An 18,989-nucleotide genomic window follows, 5' to 3' on the forward strand; every position below is an offset into this window, starting at 1 on the left:
TGCTCCTAGACAACTTAGGTGTATATTTCACAAACTATGCATATGACACCCAACTAGTCATGGAAATTAGTGCCGATCACACCAAGGACTCGACTACCCTAACCAACATCTAACCAATATCTATAATCAAATTGAAGACTATGTAAAAAAACTGGCTATGCCTAAATGGCAGCAAAACAGAGCTCTGGATTTTTGGCTCATGGCAGGCACAGGGAAAACTTAGCAAAGACTACAAAAGTTTCCAAAACAGAAACAATGACATCCAAGTACAAAAGAATGTAAAAACCCTGCATGTTCAATTGGAGTCCTCCTTAAATGCAGATATTCCACCATGTGAGTCAGAACTGCAATTATCATCTACGCCTACTTAGGAACATTCGCCCTTATATTACAGAAACGAACTGCGCAATCATGGCCTGAGCAACCATTTTAATCAGACGCGACTACTGCAACTCTTTATTAAGTGGAGCCTCACTCTTCAACCTTAAAAAGTGTCAGATAATACAGAATGATGCAGTGCGTATTGTCAAAAATGTCACAAAAAGGACCCACATCTCAGACCACAGAAGGGACCGCCACTGGTTACCGATACTGGAACGCCTACAGTTCAAAATGGGCACCATGGTCCACCGTTGCCTCTTTGGAACAGCCCCTGCCTACCTCAAACATTGACCCCGCCTTACTTTCCCTCTTGAACCCTACGCTCCTCCAACCAGGGGCAAGTGCTGGGTCCAAGCTTCAAACACACTAAAGGCCTAGGAAGATAGCTCCCTGCAAAGACAGCATATTTTTGTAACACATTGCCACTCGCACTTAGGATAGGGGCAGACGTAAAATCATTTCGGAAGTCACTGAAAACTTCAAGTGATCCGATTAACAGTGTAGTACTTATTATTTATTCTTCTTTGTTTGTATGAGCATGTTTATGTCACTGCGCCCTGATACCTGTGGGCTGCCGGCGCATTATAATAAATAAATAAATAAATGTACAGCATTGAATGCTCCCAATGCTCTCAAGCTTTGTTTTCAGTTTTGAAATCCCATAAATACATATGAAATAGAAAACCTAAAAGGTACAAGCAAACCTTGACATGAAAATGAATACATACCTAATACGTGAACAAGTGTTGCAAAAGAACAGGTTCCATCAACAACCCCAAAACAATTAATTTCATTCTTACTCTTGCAATATATAGAACTCAAAATTAGCCCTTTCAAAATGCAACTGTAGCCATACAACACTACTGATTAACACAAAGTGCACATTTTATATTTTTATATTGGCATATCCTTTCCAAAGCATATCTTTAAAACAGTCCTGACTACAAAAAATACAAATGACTAGCAAACACAACATAATGATAAATAATAACAAATAAGTATATCAAATAGGTACAGCACACAAAGAACAGATTTAATCAACCATGTGCTCATATGTTCACGCATCAAGTGGCCACATTCGCCTGTATTATAAATGTAACTCTGATCGATATCTCTCTCTCTCTCTCTCTCTCTCTCTCTCTCTCTCTCTCTCTCTCTCTCTCTCTCTCTCTCTCTCTCTCTCTCTCTCTCACACACACACACACACACACACACACACACACACACACACACACACACACACACACACACACACACACACACACACACACACACACACACACACACACACACACACACACACACACACACACACGCGCCACCTCCCCCCCCCACACACACACAAGGTCCTACCTCTTTTACAATATGTTGTGTAAACCTCTTGTACCATGATAACTGGCAAAACAATCCATCACACACAAAAATACAATTGCCCTCATTACGGGTCCGGCGATAACCGTGCCGGTAAAACCGGCAGGTAGCCGGCGGATCCTTAATGATTTATCGCCCCCTGGCTTGCCAGAAACACTGGGGCATTACAATGCCGGTGGTCCGGTAAGTCAGGCACTGGTAAAATGTTGATCCCCATTCCCATAGAATCCCATAGGACTCTATGGGGGTGGGGACTAAGGAAGCACCGGCTTCCGTGAAAGTCTGCGGGTGCGTGCCGTTCCACACACCAGGTCTGACCCTGGCGGGCACTACGGCACCCGCCCACAGACTTGTAGTTTGCCGGTCCGGAAACAACTGTGCCGGTAAGCTTATCGGCACTGTTGTTTCCAGACCGGCAACCTTGTAATGAGCACCAATTTAATTCTCAGATCATTAGCAAAATAATACACAAACCCCGCAAAAAATATAAAATAACACTACTTAAAGCAACCATATAATCATTTTTAAAATCTACAAAATGCAAATTCATTTAGCAACATAATTCAGACCAACAGAGACCAAATCCTAAGGCTAAAGCTAAAGGCAAAAGACTGGGACAGAAGCAACACCAGTTGCACTAAATTAGCGCAAAAGAAAAGATATACGACCTTTGCCTCACAAGGTTTTCCACCTAATTCACCCTGTACCTACCTTACTAAATTGCCCAACCTGGCACAAAAAAGATTCATTATATATCTCTGGCTTAACTTACTCCCCACAGTTGAATACAGGGGTGCTTGGACAAACATACAACTGATGGGCAGAAAATGTAGATTATGCCGTATAGAGATCGCAACCGACAGGCACGTATTAAAATGTTGTATAAGAATGAAAGCACAATATCATAAGGCCTATGGGAAGTTTGTGGACCGTATCGAACGCATAGAAACGGACCAATTTTAATTGTAAACTATACACTATACTGTGCAGAATCCATTGGGATTACAGCAGCAGCATACCATTTATGGATCACGTTCTTAAATATATTCATTTAGCTGACATCAAACACACCCTGCTCTGTTAGAATTTTATAAAGTGTTTTAACATTAACACAAAATAAATGAAACCAGGACATTAGTCAATAATATATAGTTTTTTAAGAACACTTTTACGAAATGTGTGATTATAACATGCATAATGTTTATCAGTATTGATTTTATGAAATGTGTGATTATGTAATGTAACCCTATGAAATGATTTATTTTGATATGAATTTTATATAATGGATGATTTTATGAAATGTGTTATTATGAAATGTATGATGTGCTTAAGGTTTTGTTAACCAAATGCACAATAAAGTTTTTAAAAAGATAGAATAATAGTTTGTGGTCTCTGAATAACTATGTTTTAGTTTATTTGTGCGCCGAGTACTGACAAAGTCCATGGGGCTGTGGAAGAAATCTACCGGCAGAAGCATGATCTGCTTAGAGGACCACTGAGGATTAAGAAGTAGAGATGGATGGACACATATAATGGGGAGCTGCGCGACAAGGAAGAGAAGGCAGAAAGTAATTTAGGGACAAGCTGGAGGATAGGAACACTGAATAGAGATCAGCAGTGTCATATTTAGGCTTTCTGCTGCCCTCGGCCCAAATAAGTGCATGCACCCCCCCCAACTTTACTTCACCTCTGCCAGACTCTGCACCTTCATCATATTCTGCCCTTTCATTATACTCTGCCCACATTGTCCAAACTGCTCCCCTTTGCCTTTTCAGGTTGCAGGGATTAGAAACGTATTGATTCCTCTCTATTAATTCATTTCTGTCATCTTCCATGTTATGTTAGTTGAAAGAGTGTTTTCAAATCTCTGCAGCCCAGGATTTGGAGAAGGCGGTGTGTTCGACAGTTGAGTGTACTAGAGGTAATTGTTATGGCTAATTGTCTACTTTTGGTTAGGTCCAAAACAATTTTTTAGAGGAAGCAATAAGAACATAAGCTGTCTGCCACTTGGACACTAGAGAAAGAAGGTTGGAACAAGGAATTTTGGTTTCAATGCTCATATCTGATTTCTCCCTCCAATTACCTCTGCCACTCTATGGGAAGCACCTAGACTGTACTGTAATATTAATGGAACATGACTACATTACTACATCCGGTCTTGTCAAATGGTAAAGATTACATATGAAATATATGCAAGTGGTACAGGCACAACTTATACAAATGCTGAATAAAAGTAACGCTACCCCCTTCTAATGGTTACAGCACTGGTGTTAGCAAGGGGCACAATGGAAATAAGGCAAGTTGCGTGCTGCATTCCCGTGCGCTGGAAGCCATACAAATATGGCAAAATCACAATGAAGTTTGTAAACTCTGCTTGGGCATAAACACCTCAGTAGAGAAAAAGACAGTTGAAGAAGGTTCTTGGAATCGTTGGCTGTGTATTCTCACCAGTGGTCGAAGTGTATGAAAAGAAGTAGTGGAACTATGTTCCCTGCTGGCCTGCCCCTGCTCCCCACAAACTCCATTGCCAGAACCTCTCCCACACACAATACACCCCCCCAAACACTTGCACCTGCTGTTTAAAGGAACGTTCAGTGCAGTGCACTGAAAGTGAAGGTTTCAACTTCTTCCTACACTTTTATTTTAAAACAAAACCATTCCCCAACGGTTTCTTTTTAAAATAAAAGTATAGGACCTGTACAAGATAATTTAAAAAAGTATAGGAGCACCGCTCCCGACCGCTCCCGCTCACCTCGACCACTGATTCTCACAGTGTAGTAATGGATAAGGGCACCCTGAACATTCATGTGTGGGAAGCAACAGGATTCCTCTTAGCTGCACAATGCAGCACCTTTTATAACAAACGAAGTGGCACATACTGTTTACATCATTGCTGTTTGTGCAATTGTTCAAAATACCCAACACTAGAAGAGTAAAATTGAGCAATGGATCGGGCATTCCAGCACAATATTACCTTTTGTGGGTGTGGTTTAGGACATGGGTATTGCCAACTTGCATTTAAGTTCATTTAAAATGTGCGTTAACTCTGTAGAGCTGATTGGACTGTACAATACATAGGAACATTTAGAGATTTGCGTTCTAGATACAGATGTCTTGCTGTCGTTAGAAGTACTGTTTCACAGTAAAAGTCTTGCCTCGTATTTAAAATAAATGTAAAGATTACTTAGAAACATCATAGTTATGCATTGTGTGTCATACTTAGTTGTAAAGGTGTCCCGTAAAGATATCCATTCGCCATCTTTACAGAAGCTGCACGGTGTTAAACAGGCAAATGGCATCCCTGCTGGGTTTATCATGTGTCTTTGATGACATTCTGCTGCACACTCAGTACCACCAGGAGAATCAACAGTACCTTTGGCACACAGTTTTTGTTCTCAACCTTCTATGGCTTTGGGTAACCTTTCATAGGTGTCGTGATGCACTTGCACATTCAGACGTACGCCATTTTAACTTCCATATAATCTATTTCATACTTGCACCTTTTGGGCGGTGACAGACCTCTGAAATGGGGGGCTGGTGAGAGAAATTAGTGCTTGCTTCTGAACATCATATTAGTGCCGCTTGTGGGAAATTTGTGCTTGACTTAAGCATAGGCTGCATTTAATATTGTAAAATGGTGCATACTTTTTATTCTAAGGAGAAACCCACCTTTTTTCAACAGTTTAAAAAATGCATGTTGTGTATTTGAATATAAACGTGATTGTTTAGTACATTGTATGTGTGTATTGATTAGAAAGAACTCCAAAGATAATGTGGCGTGGCACCAATAAAACCAATAAGGTTTTGTCTGTTTTGCATATGAAAGAGCATTTCGGGAAGATATGAATCACCAAAGAGTTTTATATCTGTCATATACCTCTTTGAGAGTTGTATGACTGAATCACTAAATACCTAATGCATGTTGTGTTTGGTACGGGTTTCCTTTTTTATTTTTAAAACAAAAAGTCACCCTAAAAATAAAGCTTTTGTAAATATCAAGCATATATACAAGTTTGGCCATCGGTGTCAGAGTGGAATGACTGCTAAAAGATCATAGTTACTTGCAGTTTTGTGGAGCAGCCAGACTCAGATGACACAAAGAAAAGATATAGAGGTGGACACAAAAGAGGGGAGAATGGACACTGATAAAAAGGGGCATAAAAGGGGAGATGAAATGAGGGAGAGGGCAGAGAGTCGCAATAAGGAAGTGATGGTAGAGGGTTACATAGAAGAGAATGCAGAGGGCGGAACTGTAACGAGAGAATGAAGGGTGATCCAATGTAGAAAGAACAAGCAGGAAGGGCAGAGGGAACAGAAGGCAGCCAGTGACATACAATAAAGAGGACAGCGGGTGATAAGGGAAGGAGAGGGAGTTGAATGGAAACACAACATAGGACAAGAGTGGCACCGAGAAGTGGGGGATGTGCAGCAACCGTGTCATTTTCTTGCTGCCAGGTGGCTTTTACATGTATTATATTGCAGCATACATACAAACAATTTCTCTGATAGGTAAAACAGTTCTTCACTTTTTTCTTTTTAATTGGGGTAGTACAATTGGGACCAGACATAAAATACAATCATAACTACATTCTTGTAAAAGTAAAGCGTATACTACACTGTACTTTCAAGATGCTTTGCCAAATAGAGAACATATTGGGGTCATTTTCTAATCCCTTGGTGTGGTAAACAGCTGTTAAAATACCTGTTTTACGTCTGCATAGGATTTTCTAAGTTTTCATACATGGAGTGGGGGTAAGTAACAGAATATGTGTTTCTGTCTCCCTTTTCCCATCCACTTGTCAAAACCTATTTTTTTCTGCCAACATGACATTTTCATGCAGGTTGAAATTTGCCTGCTTTTAGCATCAAATAACCGGCATATTCAATAGATATGTATTGTAAGTGCCCTTTACCATGTCTATAGAGCAGATGTCGTTTACACTTTTGCGTTAAGAAGTGCAAAAGTGTTAACCTGGTTCAGACAGGAAAATGGTTCAGTGAGCGCCAAGTGCATGGAAGTGAACATGTTGGCGGTCCCCTCTGTGCAATTTTTCACTTTAAACAGATGTCCCCCATCCAATACTATTTAATAAAAGGCCAGATATATAGTGGTCCTACTGTGTTAATGAAAACCTGACTTTCACGCTAGTTGTGTATAAAAGTTTTTTTTAATGCTAATATCTTCAAATTTCAACAAGAGAAAAACAAAATGGTTCCACAAACCTGTCAGCAGGATTGCCTTTGCCCCTCCTTCAATCACTTGCAGTTTGCTGTTCATTTTGAGGTGCATATTTTCATAGCCTCGAATCACCTTGTGTCCACTTCTAAATGGATCCCACACCTTCAGTCTGTCAATAAATAGAGTTCATATGTTATTTATTTTATTTATTGTGCTTTAGTTTTAGAAAAACAAAACCTTGCAATAAAAGTAGACAAAGGGCATTATAAAATACATCACAATACATGTTAAAAAAGTATCTTTAGAGTACAACATAATGACAAGAGAGACCATCATCAGATTATGGACCTGATTCACAGAACGTTTTCCTATCGGATTGCACCATTATAAAACAGTTCTGTGATTCAGGCCCATATATACCAATGTAAAAACACAGTACGATACAAATTACGTTTTGAGTCTATCATGAGAAAACACAAACATTGCTATCATACTACTGCTAAAATTAAAGAAACCTGGGTACCATATAAAATTCGACCTCAAAACTCAGGGTGGGAAATATAATCGAGCTTCCATCACATTTAATATATCTTGTAAAACTTGCATAGTTTCCTTGCTGATACATTTTGAGTGCCCTCTTCCTGTTGTTTTTTTCTCCCTCTCTATTTGGTCCAACCCTTTGACCCAGCATGATGCTTTCTATACTACAGGAAGAACATACAACTATAGTCAACCCCTCAAAAGCCAATTACTTAATGGTATTCATATGATTCCGTGTAAATGGACTAAATGGAAAACAACATCTATGACAAACTAAACATTTCATTTGCTGTATCAAGAGTTTTATCCTGGTCACTAGGATAGAGGTCCGAGAAGCGGTTTTACTGCCCGTTAGGTGATATAAATATCTCAGAAATCTCACCTGTGTGCACCAAAGTAGAGGTCCTTTGGCAGGATGTTGTGACCAGTCGTCGTACTTTGCGCGGATGTGCAGAAACGACAGTACTGAGGTGAACGAACACAGTGTTGACCACATGGGAAAACTGATGAGTCAATTACAGGTTTTTGCTACAGATATGGGTTGAAGGTAGACTCCCACAACTATGAGCCAGATGGCCTGCAAGGCATTTAAAGAGTGCTGGCCAACCAATACGTTCTTGGACTTGCTGGGGTTCAGTTTTACACAATTGCGATCCAACCAATTGCCTGTGGTTCCACTGTAGCATGTCTGGATTTTTCTGTGTAGCGGAGGGAAATGTCTATAAATGCACAGTCAAAAAATATCAGTCCAGTGTGAGGTATTAAGCAAAACCTAGCCTTTTAACATACTCTGTATTATGTTATTTTACAGGATCTCATTATAATTTAGCTTCAGCCATTTACATTTCCCCTTGGCGTTTATACAGTACTTGCAGTCAGTCTTTCATAACTATAAATGTAAAACTACAAGTACCAGAATCTGGTAAGTAAATAAAAGAAAGACTCAATGTAGCTGAACACCTCACATCTGACATTGGACAACTTGTAATCTCTTCCCTTTCCTCATCTTCCCCCAGAAACACAATGGGCCTCATTAGGACCCTGGCGGAATGGGTTTAACGGCGCCGGTAAAGGTGCTGGAGCCGTTAAACCCATTCTGCCCTATTACGAGGTCCCCTTGGTCAGACCAGGCGTCCTTTGAGGGGACCAGGGCGCTAACAACGGGCACGTTATTAACAGGCACGTTATTAACGGGCCCATTGTTGGCGTCCTCCCCATTCTCATTTAGCCCTATGGGGGCTCAAATGGGAATGAGGATGGTTAAATTGAATGAGGAATTACCGGGTCCTTCAAGGCTGGAATGGCCCGGTAATTTCTCATTCAAGGAACCTGGACCCAGACCCGAGTTTGGAGGCAGCCATGCCCTTTTTAATGAGGCCCAATGTCTCCAGAACTCTGGCCCTCTCCAGGCTGGACTACTGCAACAGCGTCTTCCTCAATCTACCTAATTCCTCCCTTTCGCCCCCTTCAACTAATCCAGAACAGGACTGCAAGACTTATCCTTGGCCTCAAACCCAGGGACCACATTTCTACAGCTCTAAAATCTCTCCACTGGCTCACGGTTGCTGCGAGGATCAAGTTCAAGACCCTCTGCATCATCCACAGAGTCTTCTGGGGGCCCGCTACATCCAACTCTCTCTCCGTAAATACCTCCCTGCTAGAGCCCTTCAGTCTCCTAGCTCTAACTCTCTGCAGATCAGACGCTTTTCCAAGCAGTGAGTGTGGAGTAGATCTCTCTCCTCTGCAGGTGCCTCCCTTTGGAATGACCTCCCTGCCCCTCTCAGACTTGAGCCGGATCTCCTTAAGTTTCTGGAAGCTTCTTAAGACCTTCTTTTTATCTTCCTACTGTGGGGTACATTTACCAGCTCAACAGAAATCCCTGCATCACCAAAATGCATTTTCAGCCGTTACAAGAATAATGGCTGTGCTGTGTCTGCTGAGCACATATGGGGCGAGATGGTGCACAGACACCCCGAGAATGGCTGCATTTATTTTCTTCATGTGTACCCAAAAAGAGGAATTCAAAGGCAGAATGGCTCAGCGCTGCTGTGCTGTCACCTCAGAAATGTAACGCTGCTAAAGAAAATGTTCTGCGTTTAAAACAACCCTCCACTGATGCTATTTTCATCTTCAAACATCACCCAGTTTGGTTCCAGTAAAACCCAGCCATGTCCATCTATATTCAGGTTGAACACCATCAAATGAGGGCCATTCCTCCTTGAACGGCATTGGTGTGTCAAATAAAGTCTATGAAAAAGCAGGAATTATATTTCAGGCTTCATTGAACATTTACTTTGGAAACAAATTTAACACACGCACAACACTTCAAAAGAAGCTCTCTCTCGCCTTTTCCTGATTTCAGTTTCAAAGAACCCTTTTCTTGAACATATCCCGTGGGTAGAAATTGACCAGTGCTATGAAAGCTGACTGAAAGCAAAATGCGAGGAAAACCGCATTTTTAAATAGACATGAAAATAAAATTAACCTGTGTTACACTGCTTGGCAAAGAAGTGAAATGCCACTTTGAAAGCTAAATGTGAAATCATCCCAAATACACGCATAGAAACAGTATATATTTGTGGGACTGGGGTGGTTTAAATGTATAATATATTTATGTATAAAAAGAATGTTTGAAAGCTGCTTGAAAGCAGCAGAACCAGTTTTGCCTGGGAAGGCACTTCAAAGATATCCAACCCCTTGGGAAATGAAGCCCCTTTACAATTATGAAAGGCCCTGAGGTGTGGGAAGTAGCGACCTCGTCAGACTGGCCGGCACTTTTGCAGCCAGGGACAATGGATCAAGGGGAACTGGTCTTGTCACAAGGAAGTGTGAATTTCTTTGACATCTCTCCTCAGCTTCCACTGCCTGGGATGAAAGAGCGTCATGGTAACCCTGTTGTTCAGCTGACCAAGAAAAGACATTTGGCTAGTGTGTTGGAAAGACTGCCCACTTTTGGGAACAAAGCCAGTCCATTTGAATCAAAAGACATTTTACATTAAGACATTTATTTCAGTAATATGAATAAGCAGTAATGTGAAATTATGATGGGGTTTAATGTGATTTTTGTAGCAACAAGATGAGACGATGTGGGTCTTCATAGCATGTGGGGGACGTGAACGGCATTAAACGGGCATTTCTGAAGGAAGCCTACATGACACAGATGTAAAAATGTAATGGAAATATGCCCAACATTGATAGGCTCATGAGTAGCCATTTGTAGAATTTTAGGTGAAATGTCCATCGAAATGGCAAAAGATTGCTAGAAGGGCAAAGCAGCATTGCACAGACTTGGCGTTTGAACCAGTATACTCCTTGTGAAAGATGGGATCTGCCTATCTGATTTTCATGAGTATAACAATTGTAAATATAAGCGTTTTGTTTTATAACTGATTTTGGCAAATGTAACTGTTGTATAACAAAGCACCTCATAAAACACACACCCTAAGACTGATGTCACTTCCCTGGGCCCAATATGCTTGCAGGGAGGCGGCGACAACCACAGCCTGACCTATCCTATCTTAGAGGTATGTCCAGGTTATTTCCACCCACATAGTAAAAATCCTTTGATGTCATCCTGCTTATAAAAGGAGGAGGCATAGAGAGAGTCAGGACATTCAAATTTCAGAGATTCAAAAATCCAACATTCACAATCCAGAGATCCGGACATTCCACATTCACCCTACAAGACTCCAGAGCCAGGCCAGAGGTAGCTGATCCATATCAAGGCATAACCTCCTATCGAGGCAGAACCACTATCCAGAACTAAACCCTTCAGAAATCCCAATAATTCAGGGGTAAAGGGGAACAAGCTGCTGACCCTTTGGTAGAATCCAGTTACCAGACCTGTCCATGCCAGCTGATGCACCCGCTGTCCACTGTGACCAGACCCCGGTTGCCCCGATGTTCCCTAAAAGGAGGGCCCCGCCGCTGTGCAGTGACCAGATCCTTGTCCCGCTGTCCAGAGACCCGGTTAGCTGTCCAAACTACCCAACTCAAGTGGGTTTTGTAAGTATCACCCTCCCCAGTAGCCAAAAAGCTGCATACACTGTCCTGTTACTTTGTATTCTGTCCAATCCCATAAAAATCCTATAAGTACCTTAGTAACTTCTTACATTGTCAGAATCCTCTGTGTATCCTGTCCTTGGAAGAATCTGTGTTAGTCTCCATGTGTTAGCGCAATTCTTTCCCAATCATTTCAGTCCTTTGAGTAAGTCCTGAATAAATTAATTAATTCCCCATAGAGATGAACGCGGCCTGAATAGGTTAACCTTGCAAATTAACCTCCTTGCAACTGTGTCTTTCTTTAATAATCTAGCACTTAAAATATAGTTGCAGTAAAACAAATCATTCGGCTAACAAAACCGAGTTTGCCCGTGCAAGTGTTTCCTTTTAAAAATCTGATTTTTCCTTTCCTTTTAAGAATCCCACATCGTCAACCATAAAGAGTCACCTTTTCACTTTAGTATCATTCCTGTTATGTGCCTTGGTACCTCATCAGCAAAACCGATTTTCGATTCTGTCTGTTTAGCTCATTTCTGAAGTTGTTTGCTTGTTTTAAACCTGTGAAAACTAAGAGATTGCAATTTTGCCACGTGTGATTCTTGCTGCACTGTTTTTCCTTCCCAAAGTCGGTTTTCTAACCTGTATGCATGTTGTTTAGTGCCTTGCCTTGTAGCTTGTAAGTTTTCTTGCCTCTTTAGTACAGCCACACAAATTCATGTCTTATCCATTCAACCGCACATGTAAAATAACTATTCAGTAATTCTGAGTGCCATTTTGCTCAATTTTAAGGGTTTTCAATCCTGGTTAGTCGGATTTTCAATCTAATTTTTGCCTAATGTACCTGACTCCTTGCTTCTCCTCTCCACCCACACAAAGTCTGGTTAACAGGGGTTGGAGGGAGTGTTGCAAGGGGAATGCACAAACGTGGTGCCATTTAAAAGTATTACCCAAAATGTAATCTTACTTTCATTAATTTTTGCAGTGAATGTCTGATGTTAGAAAGTAAATTAAGTGTATCCTATCATTTTACTGTGTAATTATCACCACACTGGTGATTGCTGCCCTATATTGAATCTGTTTGATTTTCATTTGAATTTTAAAATAAATAAATATAATTACACACTGGCCTGGTTCATGGTCCATTGCGACACGGGGTGTACGTCCAGGGGGGTGTGAGACTGGTTGGCTGCCTTCTCAAACAGAATATGAATTTAATAAACTTAACAGCGTATTTATTGTGCACCACATCCCTGGCCAGTAGAAAGAGTCCTGGTCTGGAGTGTGCTGTGTCTTTAAATACGTGACATTACTTACCTCTCCCCCTCCTCTGGTAATGTCCCTGTCTGCCTCTTGCTGGCTGCCTGGTCCAGTCTACCCCTGCACTTGGTCTCCCCTGATAACCCCCTCATCCTGCACTTGACCTGGGCCGCTCCCCCCACACTAGCTTGTCTAGGCCTGCACCCTTGTAGCCCTTCCAGCCCCTTACCTCGCATTTAGCTCGTGGACCTTCCTTCCCCTGCACTCTCTGCTTTCCCCTGGCTCTGTCCACCTGGCCTCCCATGGCATTCGCTTTTTTCTCATGGGCTCTTCCGCCCTGATTGGCACTCCCCCCTGCACTTATCTTACTGCACTTGCATGATCTGAATGTCACAAGGACTAGTAGGATCATTTTCTTTTGTCCTCCTTGTTCCCCACCCTCTTGTCTTGTTGCACATCGAAACACATTGTGTGTAGGCGCATTATAAATACCCAATAAATGAATAAATAAATACATTCTGGATCTATGGCTTGACATGGCTCCATGGGATTTTACTGGTTGTACACTGCCGGATGCACTTTTCAGTGCTGTTGGAACATATGTGGCTCTGCCTGTGTGGCACTTGGGTCTAAATGGCAGCATTCCAGGATTTTTGCTCTAATCTGTTTTAGGGGGTCACCCTGAATCTCCAGTGCCTTGTACACTTTGGCCTCCTCTTGCCTGCATCTCCACTCACCCACCTCTTGGACCCGCTTCCTATCAAAGAGGAAGAGAAAAGGCTTTTCCCAGCATATTCATGATAAGCCAGGCTCTGCCCTCATGCCATGCTGCCGAAATTCATGCTTCCAGATTTGTTCTTTCCCAGCATTCATCCCCCGGCCCATTTAGACTCTGCGTATTTCAACTGGAGTAACCAGCCAGTATGCTTTACATACAGGCTGGCATGCAGCAACATTCTTAATTTCGAGTAAGGACAAGCAACAGGCTGAAATTGGTTTGGTGGGTATGAACGGGGGGTGCAATAGAATAAAATGGAATGATGCCAATGTGGATTGTTTTAATGAAACTATCAAAATTACTTTGTTTTTTAATGTGTTTGTTTTTTTATTGGCATTTTTAACATGTACAAAACATACCCATCTCCCTTCTCCCCCCGGGTGCCTGGTTTCTGCTCCATTAATATCACGTGATCGCGATACGTATGGTTGCTTGGCAACCGACGGTCGCAAGACTAGTATACGTCATATTCACGGGACGTACCTGCACTCAAACTTGTTTTTCCCTACGATGCGAGTCAACGAAGTCGCTTGCTCCTCACAGCGAAGGGAGTGGATACTGAGACACGCTACGAGCGCGTGTTGAGGGAGGTGAGTATAACCCCATATTGGAGCCTATTTTTCGAATAAGGCCTTGCCTGGTTATATTGGGTTGTAATGGATACTTGCCTATTCTGTGTTTAGGACCTACTTTGGAGGCGAAACATCAGGTTGTTACCTGATCCATTGGAGGACGTTTGAAGCCTTGTGAGACACTTTATCCATTGGAAATGTCACGTTTCTCTACGGCTCTATTAAGGTGAGGGACCAGAGGTGTTGGAGACACGGGGTGTCCCATTAGATTGCTTTGAGATTCTGTGTGTATCTGTATAACAGATCTGTGTAGATGCTTGTTAACAGTCTGTTCTGGGGGCTTTTCGCCCCGTTATTTTGTTTTGGTACAGTTTAACCGTGGGGTCTGTTGTTGGACTAGACGACCAGTGTCTACAGAACTAAGGAGTTGTAACCTTATTTGGCCTAAGAAAATTATTCTCTTGGGACGCCAGTTTTCAGGTAGAGATATAGTCACATTTTCCTACCTTTTTCTTCCCCTTTTGGTATTGAGGGCTAGGGCTAGGTGTAGTAATGCAAACCTGTGACGCCCACATATTGATATGTTTATATTGTCTTTGTTGCACCCACAGATTTTGGAATATCTTTTTTGAAAACTAAGAATAGAATTTTGAGCGGAAAAGGACTGCCATTTCAGAGCACAAGAGATATGATTGCCCCTGAGGAATGTCCAGTTAACACACAACACTAAGGACAGAAACTTATATAAGTTGGGCTATGACGAGCACAGTGTGGAATAATAATTAATTTGGCACTGTTCTCGGTTTTCAGGTTCCAACTTTTGTTTCCTGTGTCTTTTAATTGTTTAAAATTGTTTTTTTTGCTTTGTATATATTGTATTGTAACGCGCATATGCTTTTTAAGTGTTTTAGATCTTTTTGTCAGGGTCTTGTGTTTTTGAGTTCTTTTTGAATATTAAAATATGTGATTTGGAACATCTTTTGAGGACATATACTGATGATTGACGAATGTACAAGGTGATGTCATGGTATTACCATTTGTGTGCATTTTGGACATTGTTAATGTTTACTAGGGATTAGACTCCTCCTTTGTTTGTAAAATAATTCGATTATATCCCCACTTAGTAGGAGGGGTGAATACCAGATACGTGTGGGGTAATACCCCTGTAGAAATTTCTGCTCCATTAAGACATGTGTATAATGTCACTACTAGCCGCAGCTTGACTTTTTACATTATGTTCAGTATTTTCAGATTTTGGGGGAAGCATTGTTGCATATAGTCGACCCGAAGGTCAAAATCAATCCCCAGTCCTTGCAAAAGTTATCTCTTTCCCCCTGTATCCCATAGGTCACCCATTCCATGGCTAAAATCCCCCATATTTTATGTAACTATTCAGTGTTTGTGGGGGGCACCTTTTGTTTCCATTTCCTAGCCAGGCCACTATTAAGAGAATCATGAATGCTTTCCGTTGGGTTTTCGCAGGAATCTGGAACTCAGGGTCAAAAAGACTGCACATCCTTTCCTTCAGAGAGTAGGTTGTCTGTCCGCCTACCATTTGTTGTATCTGGTCCTTAACTTCTTCAGAGAAACCCTCCAGAATCGGGCACTCCCACCATATGTGTCTCCAGTCCCCTCTCCCTGAGCAACCCCGCCAGCATTCGTGTGTTTCTCCTGAGTACATTGAGTGCATTCTTTTGGGGGTGTAGTGCAACTACACCATTACCTTTTAGCATGCCTTCCTAGTTTGAATGCATCTAGTTAATATCGGTATTTGTTCCCAGAGGTTCTCGCAGTGTTTTATAGGAATGTCTTCCCCGAGTGTCTTATGCCAATTCTTCATGTGTGTCCAAGTACTGTCAGGGCACTCTCCTTGCAGGATAGTGTATCGTTTTGAGACCAGTATTTTGTCCCCTCTGTGTGTTGTGATAAACAACTCAAATGGGGTCAGATCTCTTATGGCGGCTTTCTTTATCTCAGGTTGTTTTAGCCAGTGCCTCCGTTGGTAGTATTCTAATTCGTCCTTCTATGTTAGCCCTAGTTGTTGTTTACGGTCTTCAAACGACCAAGCTTTGCCACCCCCCATCATGTCTCCCACCTTTTGACATCCCATATCTCTACATTTCTTAAATGTACCTTGGTTCATCCCTGGTGAAAACTGTGGGTTCCCGAAAAGAGGGGTGAACGTAGATGGGGTAGTGGTTAACTGCCCCTGACTAAGAAGGCAATCCCATAGGTCAAATACTACCCTTAATATCTGACTCAACCCCACGTTCTGGGGTCTATCTTGTCTTTGTAACCACTGCAGTCCCTCCAAGGGAGTCCCAGCTACTGTCTGGTTCATTCTGGCTCCTGGCTTTGACCTATCATTCGAGAACCATGTGTGTATGACCCGCAGTTGAGCAGCCTCGTAGTACTTGGCGAAATTCAGTAGTCCTAACCCACCCTTTGATCTAGGAGCCGTCAGAGTCTCAAGGGCTATTCTAGGGCGTTTGTTTTGCCAAATAAATTGTCATACCAACTTGTTAACTGTTTTGAAGAATGATTGGAGGACTTTGAGGGGTCGCGCCTGGAAGTGATATAATAGTCTAGGAAGTGTAGTCATTTTTATTGTGGCTATCCTACCCAGCCAGGATATGCACATGGGAGACCATCTGCGTAGGTCTGTTTTGAGTTTGGCGAGCAGCTCTGGGTAGTTTGCCCCATAAAGGCTGGATACGGATTCTGTTATTTTCACTCTTAGGTAAGCAATTTTGCCTTCCGCCATCTTAAATGGGGAGAGCATTGATAACTTCCTTATCTAGATTTCTGTAAGCCCCAAACTCAGCAACTCGGATTTGGTCGCGTGAATCTTTAATCCTGCAACCCTTTCCATGTCGGAAAGCTCAGTGAGCAACGCTAGTATAGAAGTCTCAGGGTCTGTCATGGTCAACATCATATCGTCGGCAAAGGCTGCTACCTTGTGCTCCTCTTCCCCAAATCTTATTCCCTTTATAGCCGTATTATGTCTAATTGATGTTAGAAGCAGTTCCAGAAACACTGCATAGAGAAGTGGGGATGAGAGGCATCCCTGTCTCGTCCCTTTTGAAATTTGTACCTTTTCAGATAGGTGAGAGTTGATTGATAGCCACATCGTGAGGCTGTAAAAGTTGGCCTTGACCATGCTTATGAAGTTGGGACCTATTCCCATCCGTTCCATTGTCTCAAACAGAAAAAGCCATTCGACCGGTTGAAGGCCTTTTCAGCGTCAAGCGAGATCCGTACTGCTGGGACCTGATGATGTTCCACCTTCTCTATCAGGTGGGCTAACCTTCTAGCGTTATCCCATGTCTGACGCCCCCTTATAAAGCCTGCTTGGTCTGTACCCACCAGTTCTGGCAGGAAAGGTGATAATCTAGCTGCCGGGACCCCTGTGTAGAATTTTACATCCAGATTTAACAGAGCTATGGGTCGGTAGGACTCACAGACCGTCGGGTCTTTGTTAGGTTTGCTGAGCAGCACTGCTTTAGCTTTTGTCATCGACTGAGTCACGGACCCCCTGTGGTGCATTGTGTTAAAGAGGCAGGCCAACCTTGGGCTCAGTTGTTTGCTGAAATTTTGATAGAACCACGCTGGAAACCCTTCTGGGTCTGGCTATTTGTCCCTCGGCAGTCTCTTGATAATATATTCCACCTCTTCTTTAGTGATTTCTGTCTCTAGTCCCTCCATGTCTGAGGTTATAAGCTTCTTTAGGTGGAGCTTCCCCAAGTATTGCTGTACCACTTGATGGTCTGGATTATCGGATTTATATAATGACCCATAGAATTCCTCAAAGAACCCATAATTGTTTTTGCATGTGCGCCAGGAGACCATTTTCCAGAGCGCCAGGGGACCATTCCGGTGGTGATAGTGCGCGGTACAAATATCCTTTAACATTAACATGTGTGGCTATTGACCCGTCCATCTGTTTTATAGACGTTATTGTATGGCTTGCTTCAGCCCTTCTCAGTTCCCTGGCTAGGAGCCTGTTAGCCCTACTAGCATTTATGTAATAGCGCTGCCTTGTGTTTAGTAGAGAGCGTTCTGCTCTGCATGAACGGAGTAGATCAATTTTGCCAATAAGATCTTTTAATTTCTTATAAGTGGCTTTACATTTTCTCTTGCTTAGATTCAACATGGTCTCTTGTAGTTGGGATTCCAGTTCTGTTTCCATTGCTATCCTCTGTTTCTGTTTGTGGGCTTGAAGAGTTATTATTTCCCCTCTCATCACCGCTTTGAATGCTTCCCAGATCCCTTCCTGCGTTGCATCCTGGTTTTCATTGTCTGTAAAGTCATACCTATCCTATCTCTCAGATGTACCACCATTAGTTCATCTGCAAGAATCTCCCTGGGATGTGCCCAAGCCCACAGCCCTCTATGAAGTTCCCATCTTTTAATTTCTACTATTTTCGGAGCATGGTCAGACAGCGATATAGCTCCTAAACTTACCTCCTCCACTTCTCCCAAAAGAGCTGTTGACAACCAGAAGTAATCGATCCTAGACAGTGTCTGATAAACATGTGAGAAACTGGTGAACCCACTATCTCCTCTTTTTTTCACTTGCCAGAGGTTCTTGAGGGCTAAGCCTCCTTCAAGAGATTAGTAGGGGGACGTCCCTCATGGCTACTCCCTGAACTCTTGTCCTTGCTGGGCTCCCATGCCAGGTTGAAGTCGCCCGAGAGAATAATTTCACCTATTGCAAACTTTTCTAACTTCCGCATCACCTCTCACAGAAAGCCCTCTTGCCGTATATTTGGTGCGTAAAATGTCACCTGGATCACTTTTGTAGGTCCCAGTTGTATTTGTAAAAATAGAAACCTCCCCTGTCTGTCTTCTAATGTGTGTAGTACCTTGGCCTGAAGTGAAGCCTTGAGGCCTACCAGGACCCCTGCTG

At 42.4% G+C, this 18,989-nt stretch overlaps 1 protein-coding gene across 1 annotated transcript in view; it reads right to left on the minus strand.

Moving 5' to 3' along the window:
• LOC138516394 (uncharacterized) overlaps positions 1-18,989 on the minus strand; it is a 746,393-nt gene that overhangs the window by 19,057 nt on the left and 708,347 nt on the right. Inside the window, exon 31 of the mRNA XM_069631475.1 lies at positions 6,976-7,100. Within this exon, the coding sequence (XP_069487576.1) occupies positions 6,976-7,100 (125 nt within the window). The remainder of the gene's footprint in view (positions 1-6,975; positions 7,101-18,989) is intronic.

Source organism: Ambystoma mexicanum, chromosome 6q, assembly GCF_040938575.1.
Source record: "Ambystoma mexicanum isolate Mex_15411 chromosome 6q, UKY_AmexF1_1, whole genome shotgun sequence".
NCBI lineage: Eukaryota > Metazoa > Chordata > Amphibia > Caudata > Ambystomatidae > Ambystoma > Ambystoma mexicanum.